The sequence below is a fragment of the Polyergus mexicanus genome, unplaced genomic scaffold (genome assembly GCF_030449975.1).
Source record: "Polyergus mexicanus isolate NDT 795.1 unplaced genomic scaffold, iyPolMexi1.0 SCAF_11, whole genome shotgun sequence".
Lineage (NCBI taxonomy): Eukaryota > Metazoa > Arthropoda > Insecta > Hymenoptera > Formicidae > Polyergus > Polyergus mexicanus.
In genome coordinates, this window is record NW_027223331.1 from 2,705,800 (window position 1) to 2,732,283 (window position 26,484).

The window sequence follows — 26,484 nt, forward strand, 5'->3', positions numbered from 1 at the left end:
CATATAAAATATGAAATATCATCTCTAAATAAAAAAAAAAATATTCTCTTCTCTTCGAAAATAATTAAAGTACTGATTATAATTGGTTCACACAATAACCGCTGCTCTAGAAAAGATATAAAATGAGATTGTCGCAATGCCGACTGTTTCAACTGTCCGATACCGTCGTACCCACCCACCCACTCATTTTGGAAGAAACGGGTTAAACGAGGGACGCGCGATGGCCGTTGAAAGTTCCTCGATATGGTCGGCGCCAACGTGTCTCATCGTAAATCCGCGTTACGATTGTCAAAGCGTTTTCCGTTATTCTTGCATGAATCCCGTACGCGTTCGGCACGGATGCAGGAGATGCCGTACGTGATGATGCATCACGAGAAAAACTACACCGGGAATTCGCGGTTTTACGGTTTTTGCGTGGACCTACTGGCGGCGGTGGCGAGGGAGGTGGGCTTCTCGTACCAGTTGGAGCTGGTACCGGACAGGAAGTACGGCGCGCGGGACCCGGAAACCGGCGAGTGGAACGGCATCGTCAGAGAGCTCATGCGACATGTATGATTTGGTTTGTTTTGTTTCACTTTTGAACGTCTCTTTGTTTTAATTCGCACTGTGTCGTCCCGTTCTGTCCCACTCGTATCGCTAGAAAACTACTGGTTATCCCGATTATTTCATTCAGCCGGCTTATATTGGGTAGTCAAGGAATTTTTACTTCGTTACTTGAATCCATCGACGAATTGTATGTCAAATTAAGACTACATGTTCGCTTATGCCGATTATTCATGAAAATTCAATACACAATGCTCGCGATTCATCGATAGCGTATCATGGCTGATCAATATAAAGTTTTACTACTGCGAAAAAATTTCCTTGTTAGATAAAATCTCGTTGATGTCTTGATAGCCCAATATATATAATTTTATTAATAGTAGAAATAAAAACAAAATTATATTATTATCTTTTTTGTAAACTTTTTCAGGACGTAAAAATATAATTACACAATTAGATGTCTTATATTTTGTTGTAGTACTTATACTTGGTTTCAATTATGATCTTAGTTTGTGTATCTAATCACATGTTTCTGTTGTGCTGAGCAATCGAATCTATTCTCCTAGTAATTCATTATGATCAATTACACTGCTATCTCGTCGTATCGTAGAATGGAGGAACTGTGATGGGTGAAGGTAAATCATAATGCGGTGTGTACAGCATAATGCACGCGCGATATTGGCAACTCTATACCAGTCGATACGAAATAAGATCGTAAATCGATCAATGAACATAGCAAATTAATTATTGATGGCGCGGTTAAATGCCGTTACATCGTAGAATTTATCAGCAACGTATCAATCAAGTTTTGATTAACGTAATTATGCTCTGATATTTTTTTATCCGATTCTATACATAAGCACTGACCTACATATGGGCATGCGATTCTTTAAAAAATCCTTATTTTAACGAAGGTGGAAATTCGATACAATAAAATCATTCTTTAATATCTCATATCTCATTATTCTTATTATTTCATAATATTATGTTATAATATTTCTAATAATTATTGTGAAACGTAAAATTATATATTTTCTTATATAAAAGCAAAACGAATCATTATTTAGAATATGTTTTCTGACAATACGAGATGATATCTTTATCTATTTTTATTCGATAACGTGCATATATATATAATACCAGTATATATAAATAATATCAGTGCGCAAAAAAATTTTCTTTTGCAAAGCGAATTAATATATTTTAACTATATATATATATATATATATACATATATATAATATCATTATAATGTTTACCAAATCGATACCGAACGGTCATAATAATGATATAATATATGCAAATCATTTAAGCCAATAATTTTTGCATATTATAATAAAAATAAACGTTTTAAAAATTTTTTAATATTATATCTGACAGACATTTTATGATAATGATTAATTATATCTTAATGAAAATAAAGACGCGAATATTTATAAAATATATATCTTTTATTAACAAAATAAAAACTAACAATACTTTATAAATTTCATAATATTACAATGTGATCGAACATATGTCGGAAAGTACTTGCAATATTTAATTAAATATTCGCGAAGCACATAGATGTATAATTTTCTTTTGTACGTTCACACACATATACGCACGCACGCACACACGCACACACATATCGAAATAATTCAGAATTTTGAATAACACTTATTGTTTTCTCCAATTCTAACAATTATTTGCTTTAATAATCAATTTTTATTGTTTATCCGCCATTGTTGTTTGTTAAAAAGTAAAATCAAAACGAATCTTTGTTAATAGTTAAACATATGCACACAGGTCGCTCTATATCAACGTATAACATGATTATGTTCGATGCTGAAATTTACTGAGCCCTTCTCTTGTTAAATCTTTCACGCTCTTGCACTTTCACGCTTCACGTACTTCGCTGCTTTATTCAAGATTCATGTATTATTCAAAGAATTAGAAGTGGCCTTACAACCTCCATTAAGTTGGCTTGAAATTAATTTTATATCTTATTTTCTGTCTTTTCCCCACAATGGGGATTTTAATACTCTCTCAGCGCTGCCATATTAAATAATCATTCATAAAAGTCACACACTGACTGTTTAATACGTTCGGTTGCTTCTCTTAATTTGCGCATGCGAAGAATCAAGCCTTTTAAAAGAGAGATTTTCGCTTCCTTCACATTGAAATCTAGGATAAATATTTTTGTCTGATTCATATCTCGTGAGAATAATGTCTCTCTCCACGAGAATTTTACCTCTAGCTACGTACGCTAATTTTTCATCTCTATTTTCATACGCGCATTCTCGCAGCTTATTTGGATTAAATCTTATGTTGAAATTTTCAAGCTTTTTCCATGCATATGTATACGTATGTATGCATACCAAGTTTTTGCAAACGAACAGAAAATCTCAAACAATATGTATGAATAAAATATATGTATGTTCCTTTGCCTTTCTCTTCTTCGAAAATTCAGTCAACAGAATTAATACTATTAAAATAATAAAGTTAGGTATTAATAAAACAAAATGTGTTAGATAATGAGTTAAAAAATCTCGATAAATCAACATATTCTCTATCTATCTTTCTAGTATATCAATTATCGACGCAATTTTATTAAAATGCATTCTCTGTATACATGCTACTATCGCAGTTAATCCGGTCAAAATTCTCATATGCAGCTCGTAAATTATTAAATCTGGTCGACATTTCCTCTAATTAAATCTCTCACGTTTTCGCTGCAACGCAGGCATTGGCCTCATTTTCGTCTAAAACGACGGCGAGCTTCATGAAGTGAAGTTACTTTATTGCATTTCAAGAAGCCGATTTGAATTTAAATGTAAATCTAGATCGCATGCGCTAGACTTTCAACTCTGAATAAACGGCTACCGTGCGATAATATTGGCAACATCTTTTTGTCGACAAATTTCCGCTTGTTCTTCATAAGGATAATATTTATCCAGCAGAACGTGGACTTTTAATTGTATGCGTTTGTTTCTGCCGTGTACGCATGCAATTAACAGAATTATCTGAATAATTTTTCTTATTTTTTCTTTTCTATGTTCTTCGCACAACATAACGCACAAATATTGATTATTCGCACTGACGCTTTGTCAAATATTTAATCTCGCATATAAAAATGGTGGATTAAATGTTTTGTAAATGATAAAAATTAAATATTTGAATTAAAAATAAATAGTTTTGTGCTTTTTCATCTTTAAAACGATATTAAATGTAATGGAGAACTATTGTTATGAGAGGATTGACAAAAAGAGGGAAAAGGGAAAATTATTTTTACCATTATTATATTTATTCCGTCGAAGTAAAAGATGAAAAAAAAAAATAAATCTCTAGATTAGTGTACCCTTCCCACATTCGAATACTTGATTTGCATATGAATCTTTATTTGTTAAAATCTTTTTAATGAACAACGAGTGATAATTAAAATCTTTGGAAGTTACTTAGGATCATGATTTTAACAACATATGTCAAAATCAAAATCATTGAAAAAAATACATTAATCTAGAGTTTTATCACAAAAATTATCGATAGAAATTAGCGTTACGCGACGTAGGTTAAAAAAGACTGAAAATATAGTTTACTTTTCATGCGAAAAAAAGATTGACTCATCCGAAATTTTTCTCACTTCTCTTATCAATCGTAACACCAACATATAAATCGGAGATAATCGTCGATGATATAATCTTTATGTAGATAGTTAAATTTTTTTATACTCATATAACGTAACGAGATTTACATATACTACCGTCTAGCTGACGTGTAACTTTACACACGTTGATCGCCACTTTCGCACCTGCGTCCTACGAGGTCTACGACACGCATGTGTGATTACGCATGCAGAGCGCATCCCTCCCGCGGGAGTGTTCAGCGTAATAGTCTAGAAGAGTAATCCATTTAACCGGTAATCAGCATCGAGAGAGCCATCGAATGCGCGCATCGATGTGCAAGTGCACTCCGGCACCAGGCCCGAACATATTCGGAATGCCATCGTAAATACCAATTAAAGCTGTCCACATCGCTACGAAGATGCACGACCCGTTATCGCGCGTTCGGTGCACCCGAACTCTTCGATCGAGAATGGCGACATGACATTTTCACGCGGAATTCGTATGGGTTGTTTTAGCTTCGATGGGAAACGCGGACATTTTTCTAGTCGACATGTCACGCTGCTCCATCGCGCGGCTTGCAAGAATTTTTTTTATGTTTCTTGCGTAGATATTTTTATTTGATTACTTTTTCAGTTATTCTCAAGCCTAGAAGGCATTCAAGAAGGCGTTCAAAAGTGCATTAAATTCATTAAATATTTCAAAAGTCAATCTGAAAATTTTTCTTCAGATTACAATACGCATACTTCCGTTTCACTCGCTGAATTCCAAGAAATGTACGTTATTAAATCTATAATTCTTTTTTATTATCCTCGAACAAAAGAAAATTTGATAAGCATTTATTTATTTAAAATTTGCATCACATCACGAAATTTAAATAAACAGATTTATATATACAATTATCGACCTGTTATCTATCTAATCGATAATTACAAGGCACAACTGCTTATTACTTTTTAATCAGACCTGTAGGTCGTATCTCTCGGCGAAATGAGCAAGGGGAAACGAAATTTCCCTAATCCTCTCGAGCCCAGACTAAAACCGTGAAACTTGAATCTCATGCGCGACCCTTTTACCCGGGAAAGAAAAAGAATTTATATCTTCACATAGCCTCTCCTTCTAAAATTCTCATGACATGCGAATGCCTTATCGTTGCGCGCCGACCTTGTCGCCGACCATATCGATAGATCCGGCGTAGGAGAACTCTGCGAAGAGGATGCCGGATAAGAAAATGGACGGGAAGACTGGCGGAGACAGAGGAGAATAGAGACAGAGAAAGGGGAGTGAGAGAGAAAGAATGGCGAAAGAAAGTCTATAAGGATAAGGGATGCGAGTGAAAGAGCGGTAGCTCCTTTTTATGATCCTCGTAGGAGCAGCCGTATGTAATGCTGAGGAGCGAAGGGAATTTCAGCGGAAACGCGCGCTACATGGGCTTCTGCATCGACCTGCTGAAGGAGATAGCGCGCATGGTGGGCTTCGCTTACAGGATCGAGCTCGTGCCGGACGGCAAGTATGGCGTTTACGATTACGAGACCGGCGAATGGAACGGGATAGTACGCCAGTTGATGGATAAGGTGAGTGTGTGGATGGATAAGATGCACGCGTATCTGCGTGTCTGTATGCGTCCATAGTGGATTCGGATTAGAGCGACAAGATGTATTTTACATTCTAAACTCTCGAGAAAAAATTCAATCTTATTTAATTTTCTATTAGTGTGTCGAAAAGTGTATGAAAGATGGATCCCGATGAACTTTCGAGATGAGAAGCTGACATTATCCGAGATACGCTCTATGACGGTATAATTTATCCGTAACGGAAGCGGTGCCTATACGATAGTGTGTAATATAATCTAGCATGTTTAAAGATTATTAACCGTCAAATATCCCATTGCAGATAGATAGTTTTGATAGTCAGTGATAGACGTAACAAAGGGTGGTTAACCGAATTTCGATAAAGATAAGGAACGAGTATTGACGAGGAGATGCGTCTCGGGAATTACATTTCCTCGAGGATATATGTTGGATTACGTTATTGGTACAGACGTTATCTTGCCAATGAACAAACCGCGAAATTTCGTCGCTCGAGATAACGCGAGTTATAATATTATGTATATTTTAAAAATTATCATACTCTCCCCTCAAAAAAAAAAAAAAAACGCGATTCCGTATTGACGAAAAATACAAGATGGAATATCGAAATATTTCAGATACACTTCGTGTTAGAAAAACATTAATTACGCAAATTGACGCGACCATAATTGCGGAGTGGAACAATACAGCGGAATGTAACGTAATATCTGAAGTCACCGTGCCATTTTGCCGCCGCATTCCGATTTGCAACTGGCGAATCGTGCACTTTGCGTAGAGCTTAGAGACGCAACGCATTGGATACCGTTCGCTTTTGCAATTCAAATCACGGACAGATGCGATGAGCGCGTTTCTATTCGCAAGGCGCGAAACTAGCTCGCGTTATATTGCTACGTCTACATTTCAAGTAGGCAATTGATTAAGTGCCGCATACGCCGCCTGCAATTCCGTTCTACCAAATTTCAATATCTTCCTGATATTTGCAGCAGATGTGACGGTGACAGCGCGTCGTGATAACGATGTCAAGCGACTTGTCTGTCGCAACGTATCATAGAGAAGTAAAAAATAAAATATAATAAAAATAGTTTGGAATTAGAGGTAATTCTCATATCTTTAAATGCATATGTAGTATCCTATTGTAAAATCTATTTATGTTTATATTAAAGTGATATTTGTGCATTGCACCAATCGCAACGTATAGTCTAACGTAGTTGAACAAGTAAAAACCGTATATGTATTTGCTGCTGATTTTATCCTGGATATGTTAACGTAGATTCGAACTAGACTTTAATCGAGAGAGATCTCTCGATTAGAAGCTTGATACACTGATGTACGAAACACGCGAGTGTACCATTTACGCGCTTCGCAGATGAGATTTTCTCACGAGGGTGAGATCAAACGCGTCCGCTTTCAATTGTTTTCGCACGTATTTCCTTTTTCCCGGTATATTTAAGATTTTTGGAAAGAACTAAGTAGGATATAACTAGTAGGATGTACAATATCTAGCGGCGATATCTACATTCCAGAACTACTTTCGCCATAAATCCCGAACTTCGGGATTGGCTTTGGTATCCGGCTGCTGCGAAACTGCAAGGGCGCACTTTTATCACGATGAATAATGTATAACCCTGCGTGTAATAGAAACTACGTCCTTGTATAGAAATAATTAATTCCAATGTAAGCGTGATGAGAACGGCTCCCGTAACGTAATACCGTCAGCTTTACCAAATGGATAACTTTAAAAGAGAGAAAAAAAAAACGGGTGCGCACTTAGTGTGTTTGAATGTTTAAAATGCTTAAAATATTTAATTTAACGAGATAATGCTTGCGCACAAGCATGAGATTAAAGGATCTACCGATATCGCAGCGTTGATAACGTAGGCGGGATAATCACGCGTGTTGAAACCTCGGAACTAGAGAAGCGACCAGGACACATCGCGAATATTAATCATCTAATATTTATCTCGATTCGAATCAGAGCGTGTTAAACGCTTCTCTGACGGTTTACGCAATCGATGGTAGGTTGATGAGCGTGCAAACGTGCAAACGCCCCCGCACATATATGGGGCCCGGTGTGAAATTATGAGAGATCGCGATACGAGCCGGCGAAATTTCTCATTTTCGTCGAGACCCGCGGACTGTGCGGGTCGTTACAAAGCGAGCGGCAGTACGTTATCCGGACAGCGGTATTAATTTTGTCAGATGATCATTAATAATGCTCGCCGCAGTCGTCGCCCGCTCCCTCTCAACCCCCTCCTCACGCCGCCATCCTTTTCTCTTCCCCCTCGTTCGCCGAGAGAGCGAAACCGAGGACGGAAAAATGATAATAAAAAGACGACGGCGCGTAATATGCCTAGAAACGCCGTCGTATTTTAGCGACTTAAGCATAGTTAAGCGGATCTCACCGAGAAGTCCAAAGTCTGGAACGTCAAAGCGAAAATTAATCAAACTACTACTAATTAGGCATCTTAATTAACATAATATATTTCTAAATCCTCTTTTATAGTCTGTTTTGTTCCAGAGACTTTTTTTACATTTAAAGCTCACTTTCGATTTTATAGTTATATTATATATAAGTCGCTGACGTCTGTCTGTCTGTCTGACCGCGAACTACTTTCGCATTTATGGACCGATTTTCTCGAAATTGGTACCAAAATTTTGCTCATTTTTCGGGGATGGCTACTATGTGATTTTGATTGATACACTGAACTATATAATGTTAAATTTGTCTTTAGATTGCTATGTTGGAAAAAGGAATAAGATTGTTAGTTTTGACTTGAGAAAGTCGTGTACAGAGAGGGTTTTTAGTGGGTGAGAATTCTACATTACCCCCCCACCCCTGGGCTGCGTTCGGAAACATCATCCGTGTGCACACGAGTATCGTTCTATCTTTGTTATTCACTAAAAGTTGAACAAAGATAGAACGATGCTCAGGTGCTGTTTCCGAAGGTACCGCTGATGGCGGAATATAATGTATTTTTCCCTTTCTTGCAAGAAAAAAAATATGTACTTCCGCGCGTAGCGCGGGCTTAAAGCTAGTAATTATATAATTCGAAACCACAAACTTCCAACACAGAAGCCTGTTTTCGACACGCTTTCGAGATCTCTCTATTTATGACTTCATGTTCCACATAATTTAAATATACGAATATTTTGCTTGTTCAAATATTTTATTACATGACGCAAAATTTTATGAATAGAATTATATCTCGAGTTTTATTGCGATTTATCGTTTCAAAATACTGTTGGAAAGCCATCTTTTCGAGCAAAATTATTATTTTACATACGTGAAAATATAAATATAATATTAATTTGCAATTTAATGCAACAAGTTTTGAAATATTCGTTGACACGCAAATATGCAAAATGTTACACGTGATATTAATTTTGCCCACGTGAATTCATCTGAATAGGATGATGTATCGATGTTTCATTTTTTTATCTGAACACGTTGATAAATGGGATATCGTTTGTCGGCACTACGTGAAAAGGTAACGAAGGGTAAAAAACATATGCACAAAACGAAAAAGCCTTGCTCGCGATGTATCATCGTCGTCATGGAAATTATTAATCGACAAAAGCGATATTCTCAACAGAAAAATGTTAAAATAAATAATGCAAACATCGCGTGCGCGCGCGCGCGTGTATATAAATATTTCTCGCGAAATCTCTATGCGAAATCTCTATGCGAAATTGATATCGCGCGCTTCTTCCGGTGTATCTCTGACTGCAGCTTTAATCGACTTCTGGCACGTTCGGCTTCTCCACCGACACATCGAATGCGCGAAAACTGCATCGCTCGTTACTGCATACATGCATAAACGATTGACGGCTCGATGCATCGTGACTCTGCAATGGCACCGTGCCTGTCATCGCGCGAGAGTACGCACGCCGCAACAAATTATTGCGACCATCATTCACGGGTCGCGTAAATCATGCGCGATAATTAGTGACGTCGTGAATCTGAAATATCTTTCGCGGAATGAACCGGGAGGTACCATTTTACGCCAATATCGATCGTCGTTTGATAGATCTTCCGTCTCGAAATCTCCCATTCACAGCTTGATAGTCGCAATGTATACAGGATTTATGAGGCACGCGAGCTTTTATGAAGCATATTAATTTTTAGGATATTTTTAAAGCCCGCGGGAGAACAAATTGTTAACACGGATTATTATGGATTTCGTTACAAAAGTTTGTTAGGGACTAATGTGCCCTGTTGTAGAATTGGTAAATATGAATATTTATTTATACGAATAATTATATTTATTGAAACGCCATATTATCATCGAAAAAAATATTCTGCTTAATAATGAATCACTCTTGAATTTAATAAAATTGTTATAGGAGAATTTGTTAATTTATTATCTTTGAAAAAATCTTCAATTCTTAGTCATCAAAATAAATGTAACAAAATAATTGAGATGAATAAGGAATTATTACAGATATTATTTAGTATATCCGTGGATAGAGAAAATAGAAATAGAATCAAGTATCAGTTACATTTTCAAATGAAATAAATTGATGATAGACAAATCGTCAAAAGAGACAAAGCTTTTCGTTTGAATGCACATGGCACGATTGAAACGCAGCCATAACTTTTCGAAATAGATATATAAAACGTGAAAATTGACGTTACATACCGCTTTGCGACTAGAAATCGACATTTCGCGAATATTAAGAACGCGAGTGCATATAAATCGTGTTTCGCCGACGTCGCGCAATAAAATTGTCGCGCAACGTGTACAGTCGCGTACTTACAGGAAATATATAACGTAACATGTGATGTACGTACGCGCGGGGGAAAAGACAGGGGATTTTCCTATCTCGGGGTGCATTCCCAGGCCAGATATCCGCGCCCTCCGTCTCTCTCGCTGCGACGCAAGCCGGAAATAAATCTACCCGAACTGTCGCGACTTCGCGATCGCAGACGCTGAAAAAGCAGTTAGAAATCGCGCCAAAAGTATGTATGCGCGCCCGAACTCTTTCTTTCCAGGTGGCTTTATTCAATCGTGAGGAAGCACTGTGTTTGGCTACCTATTCGGTCAGCTGTTTCGCCAACCGTGCAAGTTTAAATAATTTCTAACGCGCATCTGTCGACCGAGCGAACGAATTAGAAGCAGCTCGACCGACTTTACAATCCTTATGATTATTATAATTATAAAAATAAATTAACGTAATGTCCTTCTCTCTCTCTTTCTTTCTCTTTGCTCAATTTTTAATAAGCATACTTTCTTCATTATTTTCTCTTATTTCACAGAAGGCCGATCTCGCTGTCGGCTCGATGACGATCAACTACGCGCGCGAGAGTGTCATCGACTTCACGAAGCCGTTCATGAATTTGGGCATCTCGATCCTCTTCAAGGTAAGTAAAACGCCGGCTCACGAAAGGATATTTCTCTGAAACCACTAATCTCGTTACACAAAGTAGCAATTACATCCGCGTCCAATTTCGACCGAAGAGAGCGGCGCATTTAAAGCTATCTCTCTCGTTTAAGCCACATAATGCCCGGTTCGCGTTGGAAATGGCGCCGCACTGATAGCTCATATTTTTATTTCCTCCACATCCCGACGTGCATTGTTGTCGGCGAATCTTGATTCTCTCACCCGTCCAGTCTTGTTGGTCTTTCCTCCCTCTCTCGTCCTGTGTATTTTTCCACGTCGCGAATCTGTTATTCTTATTTGCTTTTTTTTTCACCGTATATCCCCTATTGTTGTTGTTAGGCTATTTTCGTTTTCGTATCTGACACGCTCCACGCTCAAGGATAAACGCAATGTCGATGAAAGTTATGTGAAATATGACATCTCTATCGATATTTCGCGTGTTCGTATTTTTGTTTTTTCTTTAAATATTCCTTGGACGATACGAAGTGAAATGGTTGTTGTAAAAAACGGATGTGGCGCGTATATTTTCGTTCTCTTTTACTCTAGCTTCTCTATAGCAAATCTACTGGCGGAATAATTTTACCTGAGATAATACCGTCAGAATAATAGAGGGAATCGTTATCCATATGACCGTAATTCCGTTTGACTTCGGTTGACCATAACTAGCTCTTATCTACTCGACCGTGAAACAACCGTTGGTTGATAACATGCCGTACAATTTCCTCGTATTTTACTGAAATAGTTAGTTAATATTCGGATACATATATATGCCAATTGCGTGTATTTATAAAAAATTATAATAATAATTAACTCATAATAGTAACTGATAATATATGGTCTGGCTCAATATTTATTTTACATATCGAATATCATTCACGAATATTTTCTGATAGAAATCAGATATTGTATATTACTTATGTTTAAACAACCCTACAATATGCAAACAGTTGTTATTTAAATAACATATGAAAAGAACTTACAATAATTATTGTGCTAATAAGATATGGATATATTTAAAAAATATATGCTATATAAATATAAAAGACTAAAATATATATGTTGTATAAAATTAAATAAAATTTTTGTCAAATAATTTATTTAAAATATTTTGATTATATATACACAATTATATAAATTTTTGTAGATTGTAATTCGTTCTTAAAAAGGTGACAAACTGATCTGCTTATTTAAATTAATAATTTCAAAAATATGCACGCTTTATTATACGAGAACAAAAGGAGTTATCCCATACCTCTGATAGATTTGATTTTTATTTAAAATCGCGCTATCATAATAATATCCTGGCGCCTGGCGATGCATTCGCGCGTATCAGTATACACCCGTTGTGTTCTCGCTTATAATGGCGCAGCACGTATCGTAGGATTGTAGGCAGACTAATTAGAGCCGCTCTCGCGCAAGTGATGACGCGTAGGTGATTCAATAATCGGAATGTATCATCGATCGGTTTACGCATCGAATTGGAAAGCCGGTTAATTCAATATTTGTTCGGCGAACCGTTTTCTCATCAGTCTCTCTCTCTCTCTCTCTCTCTCTCTCTCTCTCTCTCTCTCTCTCTCTCTCTCTCTCTCTCTCTCTCTCTCTCTCTCTTTCTGTTCCTATATCCAACTCCGATTGTCTCTTCTCCTAACTCTATCTTATCCGCTTGAAGCTTTAATTATTCTCGCAATATCCCGCAGGGAATTTGTTTCCGACTCGCGGATCCCGCCCGCGATCGATTCGAACGACAGTACAGGAATCCCCTTCCTGACGTTTCGACTTGCGCTAAATAATTCGAGATGCTTGGATCTACGGAGTTAACTTCTCTCGGGCAGCTGCACTTTATACCGTAACGAGCGGCGGTGGGATTCGCTTATACTCCGAAGTTAATAATGATATTGCGCCGGGAGTAGGATCACGGGTGCGGGAGGGCTGGATAGAACGATACCGATGGAGAAGTTAATTTCTCGAGCTTTTGTAATAAAATTTTAACGACGACGAGATCGCCTCATTCCACCGTGTCGCTCCGCTCCCAACCTAAGTTCTATCTCTAATTTTTCGGTTTTCCGGAAAACCTGATCGCACATTTGGTCCGACGAAATTTACGGACAGTTCTCGATCTCTTCGCCATTGTAGAATTTTCTTCTTTTGTCTGCGTTTTTATTTCGCATCCGCCATGTACTATAAAATAAAAGTACAATTTTCTTCCACCATATATATCATTTTTGCTATCTTATCAGACTGCTCTATATTAATAAAGAACTATTAAACTCTATTAAAGTAATTGTTATTTAAATAACAGGAAATAAAAGCGCAGTTTTTGTATGAAGATTTGATGCAATTAATAAATCTGTACATACTTGCATAAAAAATTTATCTCTCATCGCCTTTTTCCGGATATTATCTATCCAGCTTGAATTGTTTATATTTTTATGTTGTAATCCTTTCTCATATCCTTTAATCCTTTTTCCAGTTAACCATTGTAACATAGGTAATTACGATAATAGGAGTAGATACACAACAGGAAAGGAGGGGGAGGAAAAGATAATTGCACATATTGTCTTGAAGATCTTCCACACAACGCTAATGCCCGAATGAAATTGCATTTCAACTCCCGACGACACAAGTCAATTGCTTAATGAAGATAATTAAGCAAATTGTTGTTATTCAGTCAGGCGGCAGTGACGTGATGAATCTTCCATCGCGAGTCAGTGCAAAATTAATTATAGACTATGCATTAAACTTAACAGAGTCTCTTTAAATGGTTCTTATTTACAAATATCTTGTCGAGATCGACTTTATAATATAAAATAAATATCAGACAAAATATACAATATAATACTCTCTCTCTCTCTCGTTCGCGATATTCGATTATAAAAAGGGTAAAGCAAATAATAATAATGTTTATCAAATAATAATAAAAATCAATTACGATAACTTGGGGAGATAATTCTTTACCATACAATTACATTTTCACCAAAACGGTGAGGTGTGAAAAAGACGGTAAGTGGACTTTTCATAAATTGATTAAAACGACGGAAGCTTCTTCACCGCGCTGATGATGATAGCTTGCTTTCCAATGCGGACTGAAGGCTCGTTTCCACCCGAGTGGAATTTTCCTCTGACAAACAGAGAGAGAGAGAGAGAGAGAGAGAGAGGGGAGGGGAGGCGGGGGGGGGTAAAAAGAGCGAGTCTCTTTTCGTTGATTGTACCAATCGACGTCGACAAACGCGAGCGCGCCTTCTAATTAATGTAAGACGATCATTTAATTGCAATTAATGTTGCAGCCGTTAGCCGTTCTCCCGTATTCACAAAGCATCCTTTAATTATCCTGCCACCTATATATATATATCCATTACGACTCCACACGTACGTTACAATTATCATCTTATTATATGCCATAATTATTTCAAATATGCCGATAAAAAAACCAATCTGTTATATTAATATTATGAATTCTTCGAGTATGCGAAAATGATTTTACCAAAATAGTCTCTTTATTTCTCTTCGTCGTCGATAGATAACAACGACGGTGTTTTTTGCCCGAGTGTTTTTTTTCGCAATCGACATCCACTATCATGAGCGAGCGTTAAATTTTGCATCAGCTAATTCCGCTCGCACAAAAGTTATCGGTAACAGCAAAAAATAATCCACAGCTGAGAACTTAGTATCCGCTGATACACTATGAATAAAAGATCATTGAGATCGATATTAACTGACATAAATTTCTTGAACAGAGTGCTTGCTTAATCTAATAGAGATCTCCAATAAACTTTTCCTATCTATTTCATTTTGCACGTGTACTGTGCATATATAATATTTTTATATTTCTTTTCTACATCATTTCTCGTTATATTTTTTTTCTGTTTTAATTTTCTAAATCTGCAACATTTGTGACGTATATGTATAAATAAATCTGATAAATTTATACTTGATATATAAATTATTTTATATATAGATTTACTATAATGCGATGTAATGTAACAACCGAAAAATTTTATATACATAATATGTATTGAGTTCATTAAAAGTCTGCGGAATATTTAGAATTATGGAATGATTAAATGTATAAAATATAATTAAATATAATTAAATATAATTAAATATAAAATCTCAATAAAAATACAGTTGAATAATAATTTCAATATAGGCGAAACAAATTCCGCATATTATATTAAGCACAGTAACCGATATTGTTATACGCTCAACGTTAATTAAAAAAAATTTTCTATTTATCATCAGCATTATATACATTTTTCTCCTATAGATATTAATTAAGCTATATTAATACAAATTTTATTCTCTCTTTTATGCGTACACAATAGTGAAATACAATACTTATCAAATAAAATAACATAAAAATTTTCATCGATAGACTTCGTTTTATACAATTATTTAATTATTAATTCTCATTTATATACAAAACATTAGCGAACGATACATAAGTTTTATATTTTAAGATCACTGTTATTAAATATATATAAAAATTAATATACACGTGAAAATATGGTGTATATTTTGCATGTAAAAAGAAATAGATATTTTTCTTTACTCGATATTCATATCTCCAGTTTTTGTAAGGTGAGTGGTGTATCAGAATGAAATTCCTTGCAGGTGCCAACCAGCCATCAGGCGCGACTCTTCTCCTTCATGAATCCACTAGCGATCGAAATCTGGCTGTACGTTCTGGCGGCGTACGTTCTGGTATCAGTGACCATGTTTGTCGTGGCGCGATTCAGTCCCTACGAGTGGAACAATCCGCATCCGTGTCACGCCGGGCCGGAAATTGTCGAGAATCAGTTCTCTTTATCGAACAGCTTCTGGTTCACTATCGGAACCCTCATGCAACAGGGCAGCGATTTAAACCCCAAGGTTCGCGCCCAATGATTCTGCGTTCGTGAGCATAAAAGAGATAAGTGACACGAAAGAGACTGCTTAGATTTCCTTTTAGCATTATATACGGATGAAAATTATAAGAACATTATTGGTATATAACTTATCATCAACATTACTACACCCTTAATCAATGTGATAATTAGTTTCACAAACTCACTGCTTTTATTTATATGTAAGAAAATTAAATGAACTACATTATCGTACATACAATAGTTAGATATCGTGGTAATGGGAGAAACAATGAATACATGTTTATGCGCTTTCTAATTAATTTATAATTTATATCATCAAGACTAATTATCATCTAAATTACTATCCTAATTAATTGCGTGCATTGCCTCTATTTAAAGTGATTAATGAAATATATTCGATACTGTCAGATTTTTCCGCGACGACGGACGTTTTGTGTTGCGGTATGCGAAAGATGTGCTCGGGTTTGTTAACGCAATAAGATGCGGGATTTGGAATTAAAGAACGAATCAGAAATAATTCATTTCAGGTATTTGTATTTCCCAACATTGTACAATTTTCTTAATAAGAGAAACGCGAACGTTTCTATTAAAGGAATCTTCAGTTTTCAATTGCAGACTTTAGCTTTTGAATTAGTCTTCGAACACTGAGAGTTTTATTTTACAAAGTAAAATACGTTAATCTCTGAAACGACTGAAAGATGTAGAAGGGATGAGAGTATTGGCTTTCCAGCGTTAATGAGAAATTAAATTTGAGACGTTAATGAAAATTTAAAGATGCTATTACAAGACATCGTATTATATCACGATACTTTATCAGAGTGTTCGGAAAATAACTATACTCCTATTTCAAATATTAAAAAAAAAAAAATTTATCAAATATCATTAGCAAATTAATTTTTCTTCACAATAGATGTTGGTAGTGATTTCCCCGAGCATGCAAAAAAAGCAATCCTTAACTCGTCTAATCTTGTTATCGAAACCCTTCTTTAACTCTTCTGGTGATAAGCCTCTGATGAAATCTCTGATAGCGTCTTCAAAATTTTACGCTCTCATATTATTATGAATCGAATACAGTTAGGTGTATGCCATATTTTTCGAACACCTCGTATAACATCAATAATTCAAATTCTTACCGATCAATATTTCGATGTATGTACCTATCCATCATTGTTTGACAGTTGCCAAAAATAATACAAAATTAATCGTATGCAACGCATTTTCATAAAACGATCGCTTTATCAGGCTACGAGCACGCGTATCGTGGGTGGCATATGGTGGTTTTTCACGTTGATCATCATCTCGTCGTATACAGCGAATCTGGCAGCTTTTCTCACGGTAGAAAGGATGATCACGCCGATAGAGAACGCCGAGGATCTCGCCAGCCAAACTGACATTTCGTACGGGACTCTCGACAGCGGAAGCACAATGACTTTCTTTAGGGTAATTAATATTTTTTGCTCATTTATATGCGAAGTAGATAGAGTAATAATGTTAATAGCACTAGTATCTGCGCGATATTATCAATTTGCGAAATGTAAACACATGAGTATGATGTCTCTCTTATTCCTCCGCGCACACATCATTTTATAAATATTTAAAATATTAAAAAATTATGTTTTTTAATAATGCAAAAGAATTATAGCTCTTGTTTATATATAAAGAAAGTTCCCTATATATTGTATATTAATATCTTTGCAAGTTTGTGTAATTTTATGGCCCGTTAATCGAATAATAATTGCGCGATATAGCCACGCGATCGATGCAGTTTTTTCTTTTTTTTTTCCAATCATGATCATTTCTATTTACGTCGCGTTTTCACGCCGAGTTTGCGGAAATTTTTGTTGATGGTTATAAAACTTTTTTTCTTCATTGCGACTATATCGAATTATGACATCGAAAGCGGAAATTATGTAATATTTTTTCTTGCGAGATATATCAAAATACATTTTTTTTATATGCTTATCACTCGTATTCAATAGAATGGCTTTAAAATAAAAAACTTTTCTTTTTTATAATCCTATGTTGTACAATATAACTCAATCTGCTTTTTTTATGATTTTCATATTTCGAAAAATGGAGACCTTATGGAGACCATTGATCAACATTTACGGTTATTTATTACTTTGCGAAAAAAATCTTCAGTATGTTTCACCAATCTATACTTTCGAATACGAGCAAATTAATTGACGGAAAATGCAAGAAAAGAATTTACTTAATTTTTTATTTCTGTCATCATAATTTAATTAAAGGATCAAGAGCTTAAATTATAAAATAATATTCGATTAATATATATGATAACACGCGCGATATAGTAATTATATAGCGAATTATTATGATGTGCGTGTGTCTTCTATACTTCTATACTTCTCCAATTTCGGTCAAGGACTCGATGATCGAAACATACAAGAAAATGTGGCGATTCATGGAAAACAAGAAGCCATCGGTATTCGTGCCAACTTACGAAGAGGGTATCCAACGAGTTCTCCAAGGTGATTATGCCTTTCTGATGGAATCGACCATGCTGGATTATATTGTCCAAAGAAACTGCAATCTCACGCAAATCGGCGGTCTTTTGGACACTAAAGGATATGGAATCGCAACGCCCATGGGTAAGTGTGCGTGTGTGCGTGTGTGTATATGTTGCAGATTTTTTATAAAAAAATTGTAAAAAGATATTTTTTACGCTAATTCACACTTTATACCTCAATTTTGAATTGATTTTCACAACATTTATTTTATTTTTTAAAAACTTTATACTTGATATTACATGAACTATATCGCATGTTATTATATTTACTATTTCATGTAAATATAATTTTCATTCCTTTTAAAATAAATTTAAAATAAATGTAAAAAATATATCATCGCATCTACCGTAACGACGTTTATAATTCTCAAAAAGTTCCGCTTTTTTTATTCTTTGAAAAATCTTTAGGTTCGCCATGGCGAGACAAGATATCTCTGGCAATTTTGGAATTGCAAGAGAAAGGTGAAATTCAAATGCTATATGACAAATGGTGGAAGAGTCCTGGAGATACTTGTATGAAGACGGAAAAGGGAAAGGAGAGTAAAGCCAACTCTCTAGGTGTCGACAACATAGGTGAGCGCTTTTCCCTAAAATAGCGCATAAGGTCTAAATTATACACACTATGAGTCTTCCATTGTAAGATCATAATTCAGGAATGCTTCGTTACATTCGCTGATATTCTTTGTGTAATCCTCTTATCATTTTTATGAAAGTGACTGTTAGACATAAATCTTTTACAGAAAATAAAAATCACTGAATGTTTAAAATAAACATTCAAATTTAATTATATATATTTTCTTAGCAATATTTATATATACTAATAAATTATTCAATTATTTGAATATATTCATATATATATATATATATATATATATATATATATACAATATATATCGAAATATTTAATTTTCTGTCAAAATTTCCTATCGACGTCTTATACATATGCTCAAGAATTATGTCTTATTCCTGTTTAGGTGGAGTCTTCGTGGTCTTATTGTGTGGCTTGGCATTCGCCGTGCTCATAGCGATCTTCGAGTTCTGTTACAATTCCAGAAGGAATGCACCGGCGGAACGGGTAAGTGTATCGATCTCGTAAATCAATGATGAAATACATTTCGACAAATTGTCGTCAGCACGTTCGCGTTGCACTATTTGACTCTATTCGCAATCCAAACTCTCGACATAAATGCTCGTTTGAATTTAACTCTCAAGTTACTCTTTTTCTCGTTGAACTATCGTCATGATTAAAATTACTTAACGCAAGATGCTGCAAAATCTTGTCGACTAAATATCATAGCAATGAGAAGCAAGGCAGAAGTTGCGTTTTCAAGAATGTTATGTCTATCGAAGCGGACGATTATTGATCTGTGAGAACTGGAGGGTTGAGGGATATGCATGAATCGTACATAAGCATTGCATGACGTTCCCTGAACTTTGTTTCATCGCTACGCCATGGATCCCACCGTATCAGCATGAGCTCATCGTCCATTGAAGCATGCCGCTCGACCCAAACTCACAAAGTTGCGAAGAGAGGTCCGTTCCGCCATTACGAAAACTTTTTATGAATCCGCTTGCTTCAGCACACAACTTCTTTCTAAGATATTATTTTTAAACTAGTAAATATAAACTAGTAAATATATATGTGCTGCAGAAATGTCGCTAACAATTTTGCTATTTTCGCGTCATGATACAAGTTGCGAAATGAATTAGCGAAAAGTGAAAATAGCTTTTTAACATAGAATATATTGAAAGGAGATCATGTATTCTTCAAAAATTTTTAGATTTAATATTTTAAATCTATAATTAAGAGATTTAGATTATATAATTCCGTTATATTAAAGACCAAAATTGGACGATTAATTATTCATTTTTGCTTGTATTTTCAATGCGGTTTGTAACTCGGAAAATATTTTACAATAAAAAATAATATTATTTATTCACTTGTCGCTAATTCTAAAATCCTTCTATATCATAATAGATCTTATTGCTTGATCATAGTGCTTCTTACGAGATTAACTTTAATAATCACGTCAACACATACGCGAATAATTCGTCGTTGTGGGCTGCTGATGTAGCAAAGGCCTCCGATCCCTTCGACGCCTACTTCCGGTTCTCTTCAAGGGATTTCTCAGGCCGTACAACAACAGCAGCAGCAACAACAGTGCCAGCATCCACAACCACAACAATCGAATCAACAGCAAGAGTCACTCTGCTCGGAGATGGCACGCGAGCTTTGTCGTACCTTACGTTGTCACGCGTCATCTCGACGACGACGTACCTGCGACAAATGCTCCACGCACGTGATCGGCTATCAACCGGACAATCCCACTGCCACCCCAATAAACGGGATAAGGTCTCAGGTAATAATCTCAGGTTACTTATTAATCTATTAGTCAATGCCTTTTTTTTGCAAGATGCCAAGATAAATACAAATCAATTAATGACATGTAATAAAATAATAATAACAATACATGTGTCTTATATGTAAATAAAAATGGATCTAAACTATCTACTCAGAATACATAAAAAAAAGCATCAATAATGTTTTTTTCTATTTATTCGAGAAATATTTGTTCGAGAATTAATTTGTATTATCTTTCGTGAGACCTTATCGTGCAATGAAAATAAATATAATATAATATATACGAAATATAATTATCTTGTATGTTCTTTTTTTTTTGAGAGAAGATCCCGCGATAATGACATATTTCTCTGATCATTGTCTCTTTGATCAAATTGATATTCCTATCTTTTATATTCGAGACCGACTTTATATTACATTATCGCAGCTTTAGAGAAGTCAACCCTCCCCGTTATATCGTTATTCAATTATATTTTATATTCACCGAGCTTCTCTATATTCTCATGTTCATTAAGCTCATAACTGCATTTGAATGTTCCTTAATTAACGAGCGGATTTACTTTTCGTCGGGACGGGTATACAGAATTTATTATACCCCATTCTATCCGGAAAAAAATTCATGCAATATTACAAGATAAAATTTTTATTAATATGTAATTAAATCAACATAATTTATTAAATTTCGTATTAAAAACATTTCATAATTTGCTGTAAATTACGAAAAGTAAATGTTGATTTCTAATTTACAGAATTTCAGAACCCGCAAAAATCACAAATTCCAAAATCGTTAATAAATAATTAATAAAAATTAGAGGAGCAATTAAACGTGCTAAATTAAATGATACACAATATAATAATTAATTAATAATTTAAAAAAGGAAATACAATCGTTGGTAAAATTATGATTAAAAAAGAAACATGAATATGTATTATATTATATAAAATTCTCGAACTTCTCCAAAAATTTTACACAGATGACTACTGCGACGTTGATACTCATGTAACTATTATATAATCATGTTACAGAGAAGCAGCCTGACCGTACCCGTAGTCGAACTGCCTCCACACATCCACATGCATCATCACGCACCGCCGCATGACTATGACGGCAATTAGAGGGACATCGTCTTTAGCAAGACGAATCTCAATGGCATTAATCGTTAACCATGATTAATTACAAAGCGTATCACGAAAAACAATTACGATCGATTTCATTGATAGAGACCCTCGCCGAGAAAAAATGTCGGCATTCGGACAATTTTGCACAATATTTAATAAAGACGTTCGTTGCATTTCCGACGTTTGCGATTATGAAAAGAGCTTAAAATGCTTTTTGTAAATCGATATGCGTCGCTTTTTCGCACACGTTTGATAAATCCGTCGAAAAATCGACGCGATACTGATGTAATTAATAAAGTAACAACTCTAAAGTGATTTCTTTTGGCCGCAAGTTTTGTACGATTAATCAATCCAGGATATGATATAATTATTTTGAGGCAAGACGTGTCTGACACTTTATTCAAATACCGTGATTCAATATAAGATTGTATATATATATGTATGTGTGTGTGTGTATGTGTATATATATATATATATATATATATATATATATATATATATATATAAAATCCTAAATTGAAATATTATAACCAACTCGCATACATATTAATTTTCGACCTTGTCAAAGGAAATTTTTCCTTGACATGATTCAGTCAAGATTGAATTGAAAAAAATTGAAAAGGAATCGATAAAACGATTTAAGTTTAATCTACAAAAAATTTAAAATGTACAAAAAAGGAAACTTTCCTTCTCTTCTTCTATATTCTTTCTCTCGTCTTAAAATGAATATTATTTGGCAAAATGTGCTTTTTTCCATCCGACTTTATCTTTAGCGCATACATTTCTTTTTTATGAGTCCAATTGTTATAAGACGCGAGCATTGCGAGATAGCGATCTATATATCAGGCACTAAACCCTCAATTCTACTTCAACTGATATAATATCAAGTTCTATTAAGAGAGTAGTACGCTGAATCTATAACGATAGACGATGAACAATCCTTCCGTCCTACGTTTAGATAAATAAATCATCTGATACATCTACGATGGTGATCACAGATATCTCTGTCATAGAGCATATTCATGCTACTCTCGCATGAAATCCAATGTTCGATCCATGCACAGAACGATATTTAAACACATTCTGTAAATGCGTTCTCTCTTTTTCTTTCTCTCTTTTTCTCTATAAAAGGCTGCCTAAAATGTAAGGTATTTGCAAAGTATTCTGTAAATATCGTCGCGGGGATAAAGCAGAGCAATTAAATTCGTAATGGAAATATTTTATGCAAAAGTGAGTTTTATGCGAGTGAGTAATCATTAGTAATCGAGTACAACTTAGATGTTTGGTGTCATGTAACGTGTGCTGTAACAATGCTGATAGTCGGCGAATAAATGTAAGATAAGAGAATCATTGCTATGTCTCCTCTTTCGAATCCTCTTCAAACTGTATAGTTTGCAATTTAAAATAAAAGTTAGTAAAAAAATTAGTAAATAGAATACCATAAATTTTAAATCAAATCTAGTTTAATTTAAACTCAAATTAAGATTAAAGTTATCTAAACTAATTTACATTACAAATAAATCAATCTTCTGATATCACAGCAAATCGCATAAGTTGTTTCAAACAAATCGCTCTTAAAAATTACGGAGGTGCAAAATACAGAAAAACGCCACCGATAGAGATTATCTTTTTTATATAACATCATTTATTAAGGGATAAAATAAATGACAAATAACATATCGCTTATATGAAACTATAATATTTCTTAGTGTTCATTATTCGTTATGATATAAAAGAAATCACATCACATATGACCCTCCCTCCTCCGGGAGCCACGTTAATAGCGGCGATTTACAATCACGATATACAATGAAACCGGCTTATCGCCGGACAATACGCAGATTAGCGGGTATTGAAATTCCGCGGAATTCCTAAGTGAAATCCTCGAAGAGAGGTTGCGAGCTCGTGTCGGTCCATGATTAGATTAGGCTACGACCGCGACGCTTAATCGAATCAACATGACTGAGATGTTACGACGAGCTACGCGCGCGAGGAATTCCTTCTCCCTGATCCAAGAATCTTTCGAAATCTCTTCCTCGTCGGTGCAATCAGCGAATTACTATCAAAAAGGATGTTTCCTTCTTGGGTATAATTCTACGACTAAATCTAGAGAGCATAAAAAGAGAAAACTTTTTCCTCCTTTTACCACTCTACATCCAATTACTCAACTGATGTGCAATTAAAAAATCTCGATGATAGTAATTCGCTTAATAATCGAGACGGAGGGGAGGGCCTGGTCAAATCACTTGTAATTATCACACAATCATTCCCGATACGGTGGCATGTACTATTTTTAATATGCTTTTTGTGACTTTCGGGAGGTGGACACTCGACTTTGCACGATTCGTGCATTTTCTCTCACTCTCTCTCGCGTTCTCTCTCTCTTTCTCCCTCTCTCTCTTGAGAATACCCATTTGAAACAATTGTGGACGACGAGCTTAGACCAAATTCAAAGTCTATATATACATAAAAATTTTTTTTTTTTTTACTTTTAAAAAAATGTTTTACTCCACACTGTGCGCGCCTTCTTGCTTCTTTCTCTCTTTTTCTGTGCTCGTCCACCTCCAATATTCTCACTATATACTTTACCGAGGCATCAACTCGACTCGAAATCTCGACACGCTTTGCCTCGCGTGTCCAAGAGAGAAACAGAGAAATTGATAAAAGTGGAGTTACAATCAGACACAAGACAGGATCAGAGATCCCTCTGTTTTTCTGATAAAAGGAGTTACATAAAACATCTGAAATGAATTCAAAAAATTTTCAATCTATTTAAAAGATATAATGTTATGAAGCATGTTTCAAGCGTTCTGATGGCTTTGCGATGATTTTATGTTTCGCTATGTGAAAATCAGAGATCGAAAATCGATGTTCGATATTTGATCGTATCCCGCTGCAAATGCATTCGCCTATATACGGCACACACAAGTTAATCGCTATTATATAAAAATCTCAATTCCTTCTACATCTTTTTTTATTTCTCCACCCCTCTCTCTCTCTCTCTCCCTCTCTCTGCCTTTTTCTCTGTTTCTCTCTCTTTCTCTCTCTTGTTTCCCTATCATATTTCTCTTCTTAGAATCGCGAAATTATGATCTACCGCAATATATGGTTCTACAGCTACAGCGGCATTCACAAGAATTTGATAAGAATTTCTCGCGTTTAAAATACAAAAGAAAAGCACAATGAAAAAAGATATGAAGCAGCCATTGTCCGTTATCGTTACAACGCTCTTCTCTCGTTACAACGACGATTTTCTTTCTTCCTCTACAAGCCTCACGCGTATTTCTATTTTCTCTTCTTGTCTTCCCTTCTAACTCTCTTTCTCTATCTTTCGCAATTACTACATTATGAGATCAATCTGCGCGCACTTATCGCGAATACCTGTTACTATCCGTTATTGCTCTCACCTACATCGAAAAACTTATTAAAGTTTCTTTTTTGCTGATCGTAAAATGAACAATGCTAATAAATGACGAAAATTGGCGAGGGCAAAGACATAGTTGAAAAGAGAGATTAAAAAGACTCAAAAGACGTTCAATTATGTTCGAGCAATAATGTAGAATATAAATAACGCAAAAGAAATAAATAAAAAACGTGAAAGAGAGAGAAAAACTGATTCAAAAGAGAGAAGAAAGAAGAGAAAAGAGAGAACGGGAAAAATTCGACTACGATCTCCTAGGACTCGTGTCGCGCCGTTTTTTTTTTTTTTTTTTCGGAACATGTTAAATAAATAAAACTTTATATAAAATCTTATATTTTCTTACAGAACCAGGATGTATTAAAAATACACATCCGTATGTTATTATTTTTATATAAAATTCGAAAAGAGTTGAAGTATTATGATAATTAACGAACATTCACTCTCTCTCTCTCTCTCTCTCTCTCTCTCTCTCTCTCTCTCTCTCTCTCTCTCTCTCTCTCATCTGTGATTGCATAACGCGCCAAAAATACATACGCATCGAAACCTATATTATTAGTCACCTAAAACAGAATTTAAAAAAAGGGATCAGAATTACGTAAAACCATTGTGTAACTGTCGGAGAAATCGTGGTACTTATAAACTAAACGCGCGAATAATTTTGTTCCTTAAATATTCGGATATAAAGTAATCGTATAAAATATTCGTGAGTAAAAGATATCGATTAATACAGAGTGGAGTACGTTTTTCTTTTGAACTTATGTGTCAAAACACATTTTGCGTAAATAATTTATATATAGACTGATACGTACTATTAAAATTCGGGTAATCGCAACAATATTCCCCTTGTACAACTCTTTGGTTTCAACTTCGCGGACACTCGCGACACGAGTTTGATTAAGAAATAATCTACTATAAAATCCAATGATCAATTTTGATTTTTGACAATTTGATATCAACGTATCCTTGCAAAAAAAAGAAAACGTCCGGATTTTTCCAAACTCATCGATCGCGATCGACAATTTCGTAAATTGTCCGAAGAACGAAGGGGAGAGGAAGAGATAGATAAAAATAGAA

At 35.2% G+C, this 26,484-nt stretch overlaps 1 protein-coding gene across 7 annotated transcripts in view; it reads left to right on the forward strand.

Moving 5' to 3' along the window:
- The window catches only part of LOC138937544 (glutamate receptor ionotropic, kainate 2), a 141,464-nt gene extending 119,028 nt beyond the window's left edge, over positions 1–22,436 (forward strand). Inside the window, exons 11-19 of one of the 7 annotated variants that reach the window (XR_011447529.1) lie at positions 5,516–5,719; positions 10,992–11,096; positions 15,728–15,985; positions 17,224–17,421; positions 18,365–18,590; positions 18,917–19,081; positions 19,483–19,583; positions 19,840–20,041; positions 20,584–20,619. Coding sequence is in view for 5 of the 7 variants with exons in the window: in XM_070303914.1 (XP_070160015.1) it covers positions 346–549; positions 10,992–11,096; positions 15,728–15,985; positions 17,224–17,421; positions 18,365–18,590; positions 18,917–19,081; positions 19,483–19,583; positions 20,584–20,868; positions 21,897–21,986 (1,632 nt within the window). In the remaining 2 variants the exon portion in view is untranslated. Of the gene's footprint in view, positions 1–345; positions 550–5,515; positions 5,720–10,991; positions 11,097–15,727; positions 15,986–17,223; positions 17,422–18,364; positions 18,591–18,916; positions 19,082–19,482; positions 19,584–19,839; positions 20,042–20,506; positions 20,553–20,583; positions 20,869–21,896 lie in introns of those variants that run through there. The other 6 variants (XR_011447530.1, XM_070303914.1, XM_070303913.1 and 3 more) reach the window with 6 other exon arrangements.
- The last annotated feature ends 4,048 nt before the right edge of the window (positions 22,437–26,484 follow it).